Source organism: Bos taurus, chromosome 22, assembly GCF_002263795.3.
Source record: "Bos taurus isolate L1 Dominette 01449 registration number 42190680 breed Hereford chromosome 22, ARS-UCD2.0, whole genome shotgun sequence".
Taxonomy (NCBI): Eukaryota; Metazoa; Chordata; class Mammalia; order Artiodactyla; family Bovidae; genus Bos; species Bos taurus.
The window spans coordinates 45986049-46003905 of record NC_037349.1 but is presented as its reverse complement, the minus strand read 5'-3'; the positions used below and the strand labels follow the sequence as shown (position 1 = coordinate 46003905).

At 43.7% G+C, this 17857-nt stretch overlaps 1 protein-coding gene across 6 annotated transcripts in view; it reads left to right on the top strand.

Moving 5' to 3' along the window:
- The window catches only part of CACNA2D3 (calcium voltage-gated channel auxiliary subunit alpha2delta 3), a 900236-nt gene that overhangs the window by 814619 nt on the left and 67760 nt on the right, over positions 1-17857 (top strand). For all 6 annotated transcript variants that reach the window (XM_059879667.1, XM_059879666.1, XM_059879665.1 and 3 more), the window contains 2 exons: positions 106-176; positions 16200-16275. In XM_059879667.1, coding sequence (XP_059735650.1) covers positions 106-176; positions 16200-16275 — 147 coding nt within the window. The remainder of the gene's footprint in view (positions 1-105; positions 177-16199; positions 16276-17857) is intronic.

Genomic DNA, 17857 nt, shown 5'->3' with positions numbered 1-17857 from the left:
TTGTCAGCTCCAGGACACAAACTGTGTCCATTTTTATTTCTTCTCTGGTGTTTGGGCACATTATTTATCTACACTTCCTCTTGGGTCGTCTTTTCTTCCCCACAGACTGGAGACTTTTTTGGTGAGGTGGAGGGAGCTGTGATGAACAAATTGTTAACAATGGGCTCCTTTAAAAGGTAAGGATTTTATGGTTCCTTGCCCCCTCCCTCCCGAGAAAGGTTGCCTAAATAAAATAAAACAAACCAAGGTCAAATAAAGCAAGCCCAGACTTGACCCCATGGCTGTGTTCATGCTCCAGAAGATCTCCTGAAATTTGATGCCTTTTGCATGAGTGTTAAGAGTCTCAGAAACTCAGCTCACAATGCGTTCCCTGTTCCCCTAACATAGCATTTACTAGAGGCCGGTCCTGAAGTCAGGGCCTGCACTGGAAGGAGATTATATTGGTCTGAAGCAAGTGATTGCAGAGAAGTAGGAAACATTTTCATCTGGTCAAAAAAGGAAGAGAGTGTCTTGTCTCACACTGACAAACTGGTGAAACTTGCTAGAAATCTGGAACTCAGGGATGGAAAGTGATGTTTAGAGACTCGATACAATTTTAGAAAAGCAAGTAAAAATTCACAAAACATGCTCCCAGATAGAGGTAAGTTTAAATCTGCTGCTAGAACACAGCCGAGAGGTTTCAGAATTCATGGTAGGGACTGCTCAGTTGAGTTGCAAGGGCTCCTTTTGACTCTTGAGTGAAGCGCACAGCCCCGTGTCCCTCTTGGGCAGGCCAGCCATACCTGTGGGAACACCAGAACTGATGGGAAGGGACGTTGCCCTGCGCGACCAGGATGCCAGTGATGCCCCCCAGAAGTCAATTCTTCCTCGCCTCAGCCTCCCAGGGAGAGTGGTGGCCTCTGAAGTGGTACTTTCGCGGACATATTTGATGCTGTTAAATATATAATATCAGGAAATACAAGGATGGAACCCAGCTCGCCTGTGAGAGCTATTGCACAGTGGTTGCCAGTGGGAAAGACAGTCCCCGAGTTTATTACTCCCCTGCAGCTGAATGGACAGGAAGTTTTAGCTCAGGAAATCAGACTTTTAAGCTAGTCAATAAGACCAACTGAGCGCTGTGCTGAAAGCAGGGAATTCAAAAATGATGACCCAATTTTTGAGATTCTGTAGCTTGTTTGTGCCAGAAAGAGGGAAACAAGAAATGATATGTTAAAATGGCATAACTCCAGCACTTCTGCAACCTCTGACACACTTGCTTTCCAGCCTGCCTGAGTGTTCACCCCTGCTCAATTCCCTCTTTAAAATTCAAGTACATTTTTTGCCAGGAGTCATTGTGCATAAGCTTGAAAATTGGGCATGGAGCTGCCCTGGGGTTGCCGTGCTGGGTTGTCTGCCGTCCGAGGCACCCCGGCTTCTTGTGTCTTTACATGGATGTGTACATTTGTGTTGTGTTAGCTTGTTTTCAACTTGGTGGGGGTAGGGAGAGACAAAAGAGGGAGAATAATCACACACGTGTTTCTCATTTGAAAGCATATTTTTCAACTTTTTTTTTTTTTTAACAAAATTACTTTTTTCCCCCCTCTTCCCTCTTGGATATTCCTTTCAAACAGTTTGGTGGGAGAGAGGGAAGGTTGAAGCAGTATTTTAAGTTCCTAGATTTCTCATTACTGTGGGTGAAGTATGAACAACTTGAATTTAGAGCTTTCTTCTACAAAAGTGGCTAACATCTGAGAAAAGGGGAAAGTTGGGACTCTCTCTTCAATTTTAACAGCAAGTGCTGTCATCCAGGAATTACCTGACAAACCTCCTAGCCCTCTTTGAAAGGCCCCTCATGAGGCCAGGACAGAAATTAGAGTGTGAGATTTCAAGTCAGATGGATTGGGTTCAAATCCAGGTTCTTGACATTTTCTAGCTGCATGGCTCAGAGTTAGTCAGTCATGTTACCACCCCAAGCTTTGGTTTCCTTACATGAAAAATGAAGATGCTAATAATAATTACTTGCAAAGGTTTCTGTCAGAGTTAAGGAGATAACAATAAGCATAAAGTTCTGACGCAGTGCCTGGCATATATTAAAGGCTCCGTAATTGCTAGCTGCTGCTATGATTTTTGTTGCTATGGATCTTTGATTTTCCTTTTTACCTTGCACCAGATGATTTTTTTTTAATTCACATATTTCACAACAGGCTTCCCATGACAGCTGGCAATGGGGTCTCCATCCAGTATTGGGGTACTGCCGTCCTTTTGGAACTCAAACATTCATGCCCTTGCCTTTTCCAGCATGCTTACTCAGAGAATAAGGTTGACAGTCCTTTTTATCAGAAAAAGTCTGTATTTCAGAAGCCCTGAAAGGATGTAGCTGAAAATAATGGTGTGATGTCAGGCACCGTATTTAACTGCACCCCACTCCCAAATACAGGGTGTATGGAGGCTGAGTTGCTTTGGTGACATGGTAAAGGTCAAGGTCCATTCACCTAGTTGACCTGCCATCTCAGCATCTTGGACAGTGCACCCTGGCACAAAGTTTCTTCGTTTGGTCTACTCATACCCAGTCCTAAAGAAACTCCTTTCATACCCAAGAGCCTGCAAACCATCTTCTTCAGAACAGCAGAGCTCAAAGTGAAGAATGAATGCCATCTCCCTTTATCAACCTCCTTTTATCTCTCCCCACTGATCCATAGTCACTGCCTCTCTCTCTAAAGCAAAACGATGCTTGCCTACTTGGCACGGACTCTTTCTTTGGTTGCTTGGCCACTTACCAGGTGTCTTGATGGCTAGTCTACTTAGTGGTGCCATCAGAGGGAAAGAGCATCCGCTTGTGGTCTGCAGTGCCATGTGGGAGGAAGAGAAGACACTGATCTGTGCAAACAAATTACCAACTTGAGGGAGCTTTGAGAAGGTTCTTCAGTTTCACGTGCAAGCAGTCTAAGAGGTATGGTGGTCTCTCTTGGTTGCTTAGGCTGAGTCTTTGATTCAACTCTATCCACTCAGCTTATAGAAAGCATAGTGCTCAGGGCCAGATAACATACGTGGCCTCAGCAATATGAGAATGATGCAGGTAGCAGTAGCTATCTTCCAGGAGCACCTACCACATACCAGGCCTAGGCTGCAAACAGATCTTAACTCTTGCAGTCCTTTCCTGCAACTCGAGAGACAGGTGTAAATAGGACCAGTGCCTAATCTGCCGTGTCCAGTGCAAAATGAAAATGGGGGACTTTGCTCAAAAATTACTGAGAATTTCATGACAGCAAGAGCAGAGCAGTAAACAAAGCATGCAGCCCTTCAAAATGGTAGGGTTCTGTGCAGTTACACAGGCCACATGCCCATGAAGCTGGATCTACATGTGTATACGTGTGTGTGTGTGAGTTGCTCAGTCATGTCTCACTCTTTTCAACCCCATGGACTGTGGTCTACCAGGCTTCTCTGTCCATAGAATTCTCCAGACAAGAATACTGGAGTGGGTTGCCATTCCCTTCATATAAAGTGGAGCTTGGAAAGGTTAAGAACTTGTCTCCATATAACAGAGTGATAACAGAACTGGATTCAAACATCCTGCAGTCTAAGCAAGCACCAGGAGAATTTTCTAGCCTCTGCTTTTTACCTGGTTCTGTATACAGTAGCATTGTGTAGTGCATGGAGCTTCCTTCAGTTTTGTCTGAGACAAAGTGAAGCATAGCCAAGGAGGATGTTGGCTCAGCAGTAACTTATCTGGGTGAGCAGAACTTTCAGGAAGGGAGGCCAGCCGAATGATAAGATCACCCAGATTTCTTTTAACTGAAGTTGATAAATCATTAAACCAAGTCATGTTCCCAGGCTTCACATATTTTCTCATAAGATACCATATTCCTGGTCAGCTTTTTGTGTTTATTTCTTTATTCTTATCATGGAGAGTAAATGAACTCCCTAAGTAGCCCTGACTCATTTAGGGCTTTTCGTTTTAGCTGTTTTCTTTTAACCCAAGTTCGTATCCAGTAAGAGCTTGTATTCCTATTTCTCAGAAGCCACACTCCATGGCAGTGACATTGCCCTTTTCAAAACTACTAAAAGAATATCTGCTTTCAAAATATTTTTATTAGAATTCATTTATTTCCACCCCTTCTTGCCCCCAGTGATGCAAACTCAGTGTCAAATATCTAGGGGAAAGTGAGAAAAATATATATATAGCCGATCATAGGAGAGTCCAGATTTCTGATAGGGTTTCTTTGATACATGGGGCTTGAACCATGAAGACTTCAGTTTGAGCCTCAGAATGGTCACTGTGTGGACTTGGACAGATTCCTCAGACTTTCTGAGCCTCAGTTTATTCGTCAGCAAAATAAGAATTTCAGTGAGATGGGACTTTTGTGAGACTCAATTAAAATAAGAGAAATAAAAATGCTTTGCAAACTGCAAAGCTACTACACGTAGGAGGTAAAAGATCAGCTGTTGGATAAGATCTCCAGATGTCTGACATTTTTTTTTCTTCTAATATTCTCCTCTCCATTTTAAAATCACTAATAACCCCCTACCCCCAAAGTAGTCACTGCACATCAGTGGCCTCACAGTACAGCACTGGGGTGGGTCTGTGGGCATGAACTCCACCACCATCCCTGGAGAGCTTTGAGAACACACCTCTGCTCCAGCTGTGCCCCCGCGAGATTCGAGGTTCGTATTAAACTAGTCTGGGGATGGAGCATCCATGTGATTTGCAGGTACTGTCAGGATCAAGAAATACTAAGTTTAGTGCACCAGGGTTCGAGTCTAGGTGCTACCTACTTTGAAGCTGTCTGACTCTTGGCAAATTTAGCTCCATAATTTTGGCTTTATTTATTTTTTTTTTTACAGCAAAATGAAATCAAAAGAATGATTTTTATTCCTGCAGTGAGAGTTAAATGGAATAAATGCATGCTTGTACCAAAGATCCTGTGGTTTCTGCCAAAGGGTCTTCCTTAAGGGTCTTCCTTTGTTCTCTGTGTATAGAGGAAGCTCAAGAAAGGGAAGACCAGTAGGCACTCCTGGCCCTTGGCTTGCAGAGAAATGAAGGTGGCTCTAGTGGTAAAGAACCTGCCTACCAATGCAGGAGACAGAAGAGACACAGGTTCCCTGGGTTGGGAAGATCCCCTGCAGGAGGGCATGGCAACGCACTGCAATATTCCTGCCTGGAGAATCCCATGGACAGAGGAGCCTGGTGAGCTACAGTCCATAGGGTTGCAAAGAGTCGGACATGACTGAAGCAACTTAGCACACAGCACTAGTAGTTTGTTTTTGCCTTGGAGCTACTGAGTCTACGGAGAGTCTCTTGGTTGTGTCTTTTCTGTTTTGTTCTGGTTTTGTTTCTTTGTTTGTTTTCTGTGCGTAGTGCAGCACGCCCGAGATTTCACCCCTCCAAGACCATGTTTAACTTTCCCCGTAGAGCCCGGTGCATGTTCTCCTCCCCTCGCCCCGGCCCCTGCCACCACATACACACATTCATTAACATAGTTGACTTGTATAGAATTCACTCTGGTGGCTTTTTCTAAATTGCCTTTCTAAAAAGGTGATCCACCAGGTAGATTGAAGACTTATACGGTTTCTACCCCCATCTCTATATGATGAAACTGCTCTCGGCTCCATGGTGGGCGACTGGCACTTTCCCTGGCTTTGGTGACTGCGTTACATTTCAGCGAATGCCCTGGCCCCAGAATCCAGAGAGTGTTAGAAGAGAAGTCTGTTACGTTTGCATGCCTGCTCCCTAGCGCCGACTGCCCCACCGACGTCTTGATACTCAGCAGCTCATGTTAGGAATGTAATGGCTTCTTGGCTTCCTGTTGACCTGACCATGTCCACAGAAGTGGTTTGTCAGAGGTGGCGTTGAAGGGAACAAGAAGTCACATTGGCTTGGACAAGTGTGTTTCTGGGCCAAATTTTCTGGAATGCAGAGACACGGAGATTCCAATGAACTGCTCTTGAAAATCCCAAAGCTGCTGCTTGAGGATCCCCAATTACAACAATTACAATAGCCACTCATCTTCATCCTAACAGCAGCATGTCTTGTTTATTGAGTACTAACTGCATTTGGCCCTTGAACAACACGGGTTTGAACTGTGCAGGTCTGCTTATACATGGATTTTTTTTTTTAATAGTCAGTATATTAAGTATTACACAGTCTGTGGTTGGTTGAATCCATGGACATGGAACTGCAGTTATGGAGAAACTGTATACACAGGGCAAGCTGTACTAAGATTTTCAACTGCAGAGAGGATCAGCTTTCCAGCCCTTATATGGTTCAAGGGTCAACTATACAGGCAAGGCATTCCAGATAGTTTACATGCATTACCTTAATTAAGCCTTGTGACAGATTCATGAAATAGCTATTGTCATTTGACAAAAGACGAACTGGATGTGGAGGCTTTAAGTGTTTTAGTAATTTGTTCAAGTTCACCCACAGTAGTGAGTTGTTGTCGTTGTTTAGTCACTCAGTCATGTCCCACTCTTGGCGGTCCCATGGACCGTAGCATGCCAGGCTTTCCCGGCCTTCACCATCTCTCGGAGCTTGCTCAGACTCGTGTCCATTGAGTCAGTGATGCCATCCAACAATCTTGTCCTCTTTCATCCCCTTCTCCTCCTGCCTTGAATCTTTCCCAGCTAATATCAGGGTCTTTTCTAATGAGTCAGCTCTTTGCATCAGGTGGCCAAAGGATTGGAGCTTCAACTTCAGTATCAGTCCTTCCAATGAATATTCAGGACTGATTTCCTTGCAATCCAAGAGACTCTCAAGAGTCTTCTCGAACACCACAGTTCAAAAGCATCAGTTCTTCAGTATTCAGCCTTCTTTACGGTCCAACTCTCACATCCAATGTAACTGCTGGAAAAACCACAGCTTTGACTGTACGGGCCTTTGTTGGCAAAGTAATGTCTCTGCTTTTTAATACACTGTCTAGGTTGGCCATAGCTTTTCTTCCAAAGGACAAGGGTCTTAATTTCATGGCTGCAGTCACCATCTGCAGTAATTTTGGAGCCCAAGAAAATAAAGTCTGTCACTGTTTCGTTTCCCCATCTATTTGCTATGAAGTGAAGGGACTGGATGCCATGATCTTTGTTTTTTGAATGTTGGGTTTTAAGCCAGCTTTTTCACTCTTCTCTTTCACCTTCATCAAGAGACTCTTTAGTTCCTCTTCGTCTTCTGTCATAAGGGTGGTGTCATCTGCGTATCTGATGTTATTAATATTTCTCCCAGCAATCTTGATTCCAGCCTGTACTTCATCTAGCCCAGCATTTCACATGATGTACTCTGCATATAAATTATAAATAAGCAGGGTGACAATATACAGCATTGACATACTCCTTTCCCAATTTGGAACCAGTCTGTTGTTCCATGTCCAGTTCTAACTGTTGCTTCTTGACCTGTCTGCAGATTTCTCAGGAGGCAGGTCAGGTGGTCTGGTATTCCTATCTCTTGAAGAATTTTCCACAGTTTGTTGTGATCCACACAGTCAAAGGCTTCAGCGTAGTTAATGAAGCAGAAGTAGATGCTTTCCTGGAATTCTCTTGCTTTTCTATGATCCAGTGGATGTTAGCAATTCGGTCACTGTTTCCTCTGCCTTTCCTAAATCCAGCTTGAACATCTGAAAGTTCTCAGTTCATGTACTATTGAAGCCTCACTTGGAGAAATTTGAGTATTACTTTGCTAGCATGTGAGATGAGTGCAATTGTGCCATAGTTTGAACATTCTTTGGCATTGCTTTTCTTTGGGATTGGGGTGAAAACTGACCTTTTCCAGTCCAGTGGCCACTGCTGAGTTTTCCAAGTTTGCTGACATATTGAGTGCAGCACTTTCACAACATCATATTTTATCATTTGAAGTAGCTCAGCTGGGATTCCATCACCTCCACTAGCTTTGTTCATAGTGATGCTTCCTAAGACCCACTTGACTTCAACACTCCAAAATGTCTGACTCTAGGCGAGTGATCACACCATTGTGGTTATCTGGGTCATGAAGATCTTTTTTGTATAGTCCTTCTGTGTATTCTTGCCACCTCTTCTTAATATCTTCTGCTTCTGTTATGTCCATGCCATTTTTGTCCTTTATTGTGCCCATCTTTCAATCAAGCTGGAATCAAGATTGCTGGGAGAAATATCAATAACCTCAGATATGCAGATGACACCACCCTTATGGCAGAAAGTGAAGAGGAACTCAAAAGCCTCTTGATGAAGGTGAAAGTGGAGAGTGAAAAAGTTGGCTTAAAGCTCAACATTCAGAAAACGAAGATCATGGCATCCGGTCCCATCACTTCATGGGAAATAGATGGGGAAACAGTGTCAGACTTTATTTTTTGGGCTCCAAAATCACTGCAGATGGTGACTGCAGCCATGAAATTAAAAGATGCTTACTCCTTGGAAGGAAAGTTATGACCAACCTAGATAGCATATTCAAAAGCAGAGACATTACTTTGCCAACAAAGGTTCGTCTAGTCAAGGCTATGGTTTTTCCAGTGGTCATGTATGGGTGTGAGAGTTGGACTGTGAAGAAGGCTGAGCACTGAAGAATTGATGCTTTTGAACTGTGGTGTTGGAGAAGACTCTTGAGAGTCCCTTGGACTGCAAGGAGATCCAACCAGTCCATTCTGAAGGAGATCAGCCCTGGGATTTCTTTGGAAGGAATGATGCTAAAGCTGAAACTCCAGTACTTTGGCCACCTTGTGCGAAGAGTTGACTCATTGGAAAAGTCTCTGACGCTGGGAGGGATTGGGGGCAAGAGGAGAAGGGGACGACAGAGGATAAGATGGCTGGATGGCATCACTGACTTGATGCACATGACTCTGAGTGAACTCTGGGAGTTGGTGATGGACAGGGAGGCCTGGCGTGCTGCAATTCATGGGGTCGCAAAGAGTCGGACATGACTTAGAGACTGATCTGATCTGATCTGATCTGTGCCCATCTTTGCATGAAATGTTCCATTGGTATCTCTACTTTTCTTGAAGATATCGCTAGTCTTTCCCATTCTATTGTTTTCCTCTATTTCTTCACTTTATTCACTCTGGAAGACTTTCTTATCTCCCCTTGCTATTCTTTGAAACTCTGAATTCAGATGGATATATCTTTCCTTTTCTCCTTTGCCTTTCACTTCTCTTCTCAGCTGTTTGTAAGGCCTCATCAGACAACCATTTTGCCTTTTTGTATTTCTTCTTCTTGGAGATGGTTTTGATCACTGCCTCCTTTATAGTGTTGTGAATCTTTGTCCATAGTTCTTCATGCACTCTGTCTGTTAGATCTAATCATTTGAATCTATTTGTCACTTCTACTGTATAATTGTAAGGGATTTGATTTAATTCATAACTGAATGGTCTAGTGATTTTCCATATTTTCCTCAATTTAAGTCTGAATTTTGCAATAAGGAGTTCATGATCTGAGCCACAGTCAGCTCAAAGTTGTGAGTTGGGAGATGGAATTTGAACTCTTGTCTCTGAAATTCCAGGCCATGTTTTCCTATTCATCACTCATCTTTTCCCATAGTTGGAGAAAACTAAAGTATTTTCTGGAAAGATATTTGTTCATCTTCCTGCTTGTTTTGTTTCAAGAGAAAGTAAAAGAAGTCTTTCAGAGTTGGAATAGAATATCAGTTATTTGGTTGTACTAGAAATAATAGTAAGTTCCAGAATATCAAAGGGTTAAAGAGTATGGAAGTCCTCTAAATATTGAATCCTACTTCCTGTGATATTCACTCTGAAGCCCTTCCAGAGATGAAGCTGTATTCCTGACTCCTAGTTTTCTCCATATCCCACATGCCCAGTGCAGTCCTAAACACACTTGGTCATAGCCACCATGTAGCACATCTGTCCATGATGTCTGACCCCAGGCAATGAAAGCAGGAGCATTCAATAACACATGTTGGGTTTGACTAATATCAAGGACACTGGCAACACCAGTATCCTTAGGTTCTGACATCCTGAGCCTCGGTCATGTGCCCCGTGGCGTGCCAAGAACGGCCCAGGCGGTACCGTGGTGCCCTTGCTGGGAGATGTGCACACGGCTCCAGGAACCTGGCTGGGCCCAAGGGTGCTCCTCTAGAATCCAGGTTTCCTGCCTCAAACGGGCTTGGCGTTTACTCATTCCACAAGCAGAATTCAACTATTTCCTTCTATTTCTTACTCAAAGAAACAAAAGAAATTTTACCTTTTCTACACGGGATTAATCACGATTGCATTTTCCCCCTTCAGTTTCAGGGAAGGCTAATTTTCATGGGCCAGTTGAATGAGCAGACAAGCAACTGGCTAGGTGGACCTACTAGGCACAGGGCAATACTGTGCCCAGGATTGAAGCAGCTGTGGCTGCTTCCCAGAGCCACAGGGACTTCACTCTCGAGCGTTAGTTTCCTCTCCATGCCCCAACATCCGAGATAACACTTGGATGGCACAAAGTAATTTATTATTTCTTATTGTTACTGCTTTTATTACCTGGGTGAGATGCTGATGTGACCAGTGTCTGTGACTTTGTTTCTTTTTGTAGTCTCAGCACCAGTTGATGAAAATCACTTGAGGCTGATCAACCCTCTGCTTAATCTATAAAAGAGTGAGGCTCACCCTCAGGGCTCTGTAGTCGACCCCGAGGGGCCCGGATACCTGGTGCACTGGGCTTCTGGCTGGTGCAGCCTTGGGGCACTTATTCTCTTCTGATGATGCGTGCTCATTAACTAGGTAGGTTTTAGTGATTTTCCATCAGAGGGTTCAAAGGCAGCTTCAACTCACCACCTCTGCTGTGTTAGATGTGCTCTGTTGATCTTAAAGAATAGTACAGTCTCTATAAGAAGAGGCTATGGGATGAGTTGGCCACCTAGGCAGAAAAGAAAGAAGGAAAAGCTCCTTTTGGATCTTATATTAGCATTCAGATCAACAGATGGGGCTTTCCCTCTCCTGGCTGTTCAGGTCTAAGAAAGAGTAAGGCTTCCTGGTGACAATCCCTTTGTTTAGAATTTCCTATGTTCCTGCTCTATTCCCCTGACACTTGGAAGTTGAAAATTGCTCCAGAGAACACATTTTATAGCCCAACAAAGAATACATATTTTTTACATGCTGCCCTAGTGAGTCACTTGGCTTTTCCTGCTTTTTGATTGAAAATTGTTTAAATATGACCCTCAGTGGGTCCTTATGGTTTTAGGGCCATATTTGCAAACATTAAGCTGTTTCAAGACTGGGTTGGGGGCAGATTTTTAGCCAAAGTGAGTTAGAGTCATTGCAGGTAAAGTGCCTGGCCTCACGGTCACATAGTATGTGTTTAATAAATGCTGGTGTCCACCATTAGTAATGACCTTAAATTAGCTGCACTCATGTCTTTGAAATTCAGCCTTGTTTTTTTAGAAGAAATCGTGTTCTTGGTCATAATTTTTGTCTTGTTGGAAAAGAGCAGAATCAGGAAAATGGCTTTAAGTAAATCCTAATGTTGCAAGCCAGGCACCCAGTATAGGACACATAGGGTTGCCCATGCTTGGTTTGCGTTGCTTTGAGTTTCTTCCTCAGAGACTGTATCTGCCTTCCGGCAAAGTTTCAAAGAGACCCATCTGGGGAGCACAGAGATGTTAATGATAAGGTCTCCCCAGCAGCCCGCGGTTGCTGTGGCCTGGTGGTGATGTCATGGAGATTAAGGCATGTTATCTGTAATGAGAATAAACCCCTGCTGCTGAGTGCAGCAGTGCAGCGCCAATCTTGGGCTGGGCAGGACGCTCAGGGCTTATTTTAGAGCCAAATGAAAGCAGGCCGTTATCACGTTCTTTAACTATAATCAGCCGAACAGGATACAGGTAGCCACAAAATGGAGTTATTTAAAACAGTAACAAAATCACACAATCTGGAAGTCTCTCTGCAACATCTAGTTAAAGCTGTCTTAAGTGTGGAGAAGACAGAGCAGGTTTATTTTGTAACCTCCTCCATGGTAATCAGATGAGGAAAGCTTCCTTATGAAATGAAAGGCAGGGACCCTGACCCAGAGGCTGCCCCCAGAGCAGTTGAGTTTGACCCCAACTTGTAAACTGGAGGCTTTGAAAATGATTCCAGTAGAGTCCTGGGTTTCCAACCATCTGCCTGTCAGGGCAGTTACCAGGGAAAAGGGGTCTCACTAGCCCGGGCAGTTGGTCCAGCCTAGCCTGGTGACCCCATAACAGCCCCTCAACTTGGGATGAAAGTTGATTCTGGATATTGATTATGAGACTTTATCTTGGGTAGCTTTTCCTGTGACATTCCAGTAAGACTCTGGGGTGGGGCACAGGGCTGAATTCTAAACATTTCCTAGGACCTGTCAGAACCTGCTGCTGAGCAGAAGGCAGAGAGAAGTGGATTCAGTGTGGCCCCCATATAATTCTGGCTCTGTACCTGTTAGGTATGTGACCTTGGACACATTTTTAGGCTGGCTGAGACTTGGTTTGCCCCTCTGTGAAATGGGGATGATTAGACTCTCGCAGGGACATCCTTAGAAGAGTACCTTGCTGATAGTTGCTAAACAGACTTCAGTAAACATCAGCTATTGTTACCCTGGTCTCCAGCTATAAAGCTCATGGACAGAAGCTGCCACATGATCCCTTGATAACCCTTGCATGGCTTCTGAAGGTGTCTGTTACTGCAGTAACAAGTGTGAATTTTACACTGCATCATACATGCCAATGAGCTAAGAAAACCAGGAGGCCTATCCAGCCAGCTGGATAAAGCCTGAGTCAATTCCCAATGCGTTTAACACCACCCCCATTAATTAATAATGGCAATGAAAACCAGACTAATAAATTACAACAGCAGCTGCAGCCCTGCCTTCTGCTGAATGCCTCCTCTGTACTAGGCACTATGCTAAAGGCAGTGCGTGTGTATAACCTCATTTAATCCTCATGACCGCCCTATAAGGAAGCCATTGCTCTCACTATTTTACAGATGAGAAAACTGAAGCACAATGAGGGTTAAATTAAAACATCATTGTAATATGTAGATGAGTTATGATTTGAGCTTAGGTCACTGTCTTCAAAGGTAGATTGTTAATCATTAAGTTTTTTGGGGCTCCAAAATCACTGCAGATGGTGACTGCAGCCATGAAATTAAAAGACGCTTACTCCTTGGAAGAAAAGTTATGACCAACCTAGATAGGATATTCAAAAGCAGAGACATTACTTTGCCAACAAAGGTCTGTCTAGTCAAGGCTATGGTTTTTCCAGTGGTCATGTATGGATGTGAGAGTTGGACTGTGAAGAAAACTGAGCACCGAAGAATTGATGCTTTTGAACTGTAGTGTTGGAGAAGACTCTTGAGAGTCCCTTGGACTGCAAGGAGATCCAACCAGTCCATTTTAAAGGAGATCAGCCCTGGGATTTCTTTGGAAGGAATGATGCTAAAGCTGAAACTCCAGTACTTTGGCCACCTCATGCGAAGAGTTGACTCATTGGAAAGACTCTGATGCTGGGAGGGATTGGGGGCAGGAGAAGAAGGGGACGATAGAGGATGAGATGGCTGGATGGCATCACTGACTCGATGGACGTGAGTCTGAGTGAACTCCGGGAGTTGGTGATGGACAGGGAGGCCTGGCGTGCTGCAATTCATGGGGTTGCAAAGAGCCAGACACGACTGAGTGACTGAACTGAACTGAACTGAAGAGTCTAAAATCCAGCAAAACATAATCAGGCCTTCTGTTGTAAGACTCATAATGAGACTAGCATTGATGCATGGTGTATTTCAGTATCCTTCCACATGCCTGATTATTTAAACTCAGAGCATCTCTGGAAGTTTATTTATAAGTGAGAAAATAAAGCCTCAGAAGAAGGTGAGCAACCTGCTATGACTGCACCCTGGATAAACGGCAGAACCGACCTTTTAAGCCAAGGCCATACTTCATCCATGTCTGTAAGACACCAAGCACAGCCATGTTCCACTCAACCCATGCTGCCTTTCACCAGCTCGGATCCAGATTCCAGCTGCAGAGACAGAGTTGGGTAGTAGGAAAAGGATAAAGCTAATAATAGTTCTGGTCAAATCCTAGAAAACCCTTCCAGGGTCACCGGCAGAAATCCCCTGTTGAGGATGCAGACTGGTGTGGTGGGCCAGTCAGGGGCCAATTAGCATTGTCCATTGTGGCCTATCAGAGAAGGCAGTGGCACCCCACTCCAGTACTCTTGCCTGGAAAATCCCATGGACGGAGGAGCCCGGTAGGCTGCAGTCCATGGGGTCACCAAGAGTCGGATACGACTGAGTGACTTCACTTTCACTTTTCATTTTCATGCATTGGAGAAGGAAATGGCAACCCACTCCAGTGTTCTTGCCTGGAGAATCCCAGGGTCGGGGGAGCCTTATGGGCTGCCATCTATGCGGTCGCACAGAGTTGGACACAACTGAAGTGACTTAGCAACAGCAGCAGCAGCAGCATTGTGGCCTATGGTTTATTCTGTGGCTGATGAGTGTTTCTGTGAGAAGTTTATTCAGGGAGTTCCCCAAGCCAGATGCTTGGATGGTTCATGGGCTTCATTTCTTTCTCAATATACACTGATTCTGCTTGCATCTGCTGAGAGGGAAAAAGTCAGGGGACAGTCAGCAAGACTAAAAATGTCCTGAAGAGGAAGGGGCTTTGGAGGACTTGCCAGGAGATTGTGCAGCACAGGTACCCACTTTGGCTCTGCCGCCTATGGATGCCTGTGTGGTGCTTGTCAGGAACTGGTTTCCATCTCACTGTGGTCAGAGTGGCCAATTTTTTTCTGGGTGCGCATAGGTGCTCTTTGGTTAATCTGGGTGTGTAATCTCTCTAATTTATTTCTAAAGCAGGAAGCCTTCACATCACATTTTGCAGTTGATCTCTTCAATTTCAGTTGCGTCATCAACTATTCAAGATTCAGGCAATCAGATGATCATTCATGCATTCTACCTTTTAAGTCAGAATATTAATACCTTCTCCATGCTGGGTGCTGTGCTAGGTGTGAAACAGATCCAACTCCAGTCCTGTAGTATGGAACTTTTATTCTAGCATACATTCCCAGCCCAACATTAAGTATGCTTCACATTAAGCACTGCCTGATTTCAGAAAGGGATTCCTGGAGGGAGAATTCCTTCCAGTTATTTAGAAGTTCATGTATTACAGTGTTAACGTGTCATCTGGCACCTGTTACATAACTCAGGTTGGACTTTAAGTGTGTCTCCTTTGGGATGCCAGGAATAGTGGGAAGAGGAACTGGGGGGAGGGATGAAATGCATGTGTGGGATAAAGTATTTGCTCCATCTTAAAGCTCGTAAATGGCTACTGGAAATTGCCATTCTTTTTACTTTGTAAAAGTGTTAATAAGAAAATAAAATGTCTGGAAAAAAATTGAAAGTAAAATATCATTGCAACTCAATAAAGGTCATAACTGGAATAAGAGCTATATTTTTATCACCAAGGCAGGAACAAACATCCATTTTCTTGTTTCATAAACTGTACTGTTTTCAAAAGTAAGGGTATATTCACTACTATGGGAATGAAAGGGAGGGGCGGGGTTCCAACCAAGAAGTCAGCTGGTTTTCAACAAACAGTCAAGGAGCTGGCCTTCTCTTGGTCTGAGCCTATTTCTTAGTGCCTAAACGAGACAGTGGATCCTGCCATTTCTTAACCCAAAGTGACCCTTCCCAGCTCTTCTCAACCTTGGAGACAGTCCATGTGGGTTCCAGCAGAGGCCCAGGATTCAGTTTAAAACAGCGTATTCCTTTGGCGTATCCTTGTCCATGCAAGTCATCCTTGTTCAAGCCAAAATAACTGTTTTATCATGCTTTTTGGGGAGGAGGGTTCTGTTCCCCTTTTCCATCCCGCTAATCACCTTTGTTCTCTTGTTCTTTAAGTTCCAAGTGTGACATGACTGTGTCTGTAGCCCTGGACTTTGCTGTGTCCCGTGCTTGTCACTCTTGTTGTGTAGTCACTAAGTCGTGTCCAACTCTTTTGTGACCCCGTAGACTGTAGCCCACCAGGCTCCTCTTTCCGTGGGATTCTCCAGGCAAGAATACTGGAGTGGGTTGTCATTTCCTTCTCCAAGGGATCTTCCCAACCCAGGGATCAAACCCACGTCTCCTGTATCGGCAGATGGATTCTTTACCACTGAGCCGTCTGGGAAACAACACCCTTGTTAGGCCTGCCTTGATTTGCGTTTCTCACTGTTGCCCTGGCTGGTGGTTAGTGACTCTTCACCTGCTGGTTGGTCCGCAGCACCATGTGGTTCTCACGTCTTCCCATTTAGTGAAGCTCCTTTCCCTTCTCTTCTATAGAATTACCCTTTATGACTATCAAGCCATGTGCAGGGCCAACAAGGAGAGCAGTGACGGCGCCCACGGTCTTCTGGATGTAAGTACAGTACAGTCACTCAGAAGACAGCTGTGTGTTTTTTCCTGTCTCTGTGTGTGCATATAGTTTTCCTTGGACCCATCAAGTTTATGTTTCAAAATAATGAATATTTAAATGTGCTTCCTGATTTCATCGGTTAAAAAAAGTTATTTCTGTTAAATCCAAATCTGGTGATTTCCGGAATGACAAACAGACCTGAAGCCTTTGATGGATTAATGCGGCAACCCCCCTTTTGATGGGTAGAAAAGGGGAGAAGTTTTGTCTATTCCTTATTCTCAAATAAAAGAGACTTTGGTTTGGTTCAATAGAAACCTTCTTTTTGGTTATAATAGAGCTGCTAGCCTGTGAACAAATTCACATTTTGATCAGATTCTCCACTCTAATTGTGTTGCTGCTTTTAACATTATTTTCCCTGGAGCTGATCCATCCATGGTGTCACAGTTGAGCATCCATCAACATAACTTTGTATCATTAGGAACTGGCTTTCGGATCACCAGAAATTAACTTAAAATTTACCCTTGGTTTAAAAATATAATTTGCAATGTGCAAGCAATGTAAGTTTGGCCACCAATAACTTGAAAACACAGAAAAAGCAGACATAGATACTTCTACATAGTCTGGCATATAGGTGTAAGTATAACCCTTACATGTTATCATTTTGTAAATTCCAAAAGTCAACCTAAAATTTGGTTTGAAACACAAAATTTAAGAACCATTTTGGTTTTAAAATATAAATACACACCTTCTCATTTGCAGATGTAAGATCTTGCAAGGGGATTATTTAAAAACCAAATATTTAACACGGTTCTCCTAGACTAAAGGAGCAAGAAATGATTCTGAGCTGGGACATTTCTGAGAGGCAACTTGGAACTAAAAATGGGACGATTTGAAAAATACCACTTTTTAGAATGAGAATCAACACATATTTCCTAACCCAGTTTCCCTAACCTTAGCATAAGTATTTCCAGACTTAAAATGTTCCCAAGATATGTTTTTATCATTAGGCTTAAAAGCTCAATGGCTTTGCCCTTCTGAATGTTAATGTGCATTTAAAATTTTAATCCCATATTTATATAATCCCTTTGTTTACCCTGCATTGAGCCAGCATCTGACAGAGAATCCTTGAGTATCCTGCCCCTGTGCCTCCCCTTCCTCACTTCCAAAACATCCTTAATCCCTCTATTAATTCTCTCCTCCCACACTGAAATGTCACTACCCATCCCAGTGGGTACAAAGATCCAGAACTGTCCTATGGTCTGAAAGAGAGATGGTTATTTTTCAAGCCATAAGAAGTGTAATGGCAGAACCACAGGACTGCATGGCTGCATTTGGTTTTAGGAAATAGTTAATAATTCACATCCTTAGATGACCCTAATTCTGAAAGCCCTGTGGTTCAGGGAGTGATGAAGACACACTCAGTCAGAGTCAGAGATTCAGTCTGCCATCTGGGTGGGCTGGGAGTAACCCCCACGGACTGTTGTTCTGTGCATTTGCTTATTGGCTTGAATAGGGATGTTTTTAAAAATGTTCAGGGGTATATAAATTTGTTCTTGTTTTATTTGAAACTGGATAATCCTCCCAT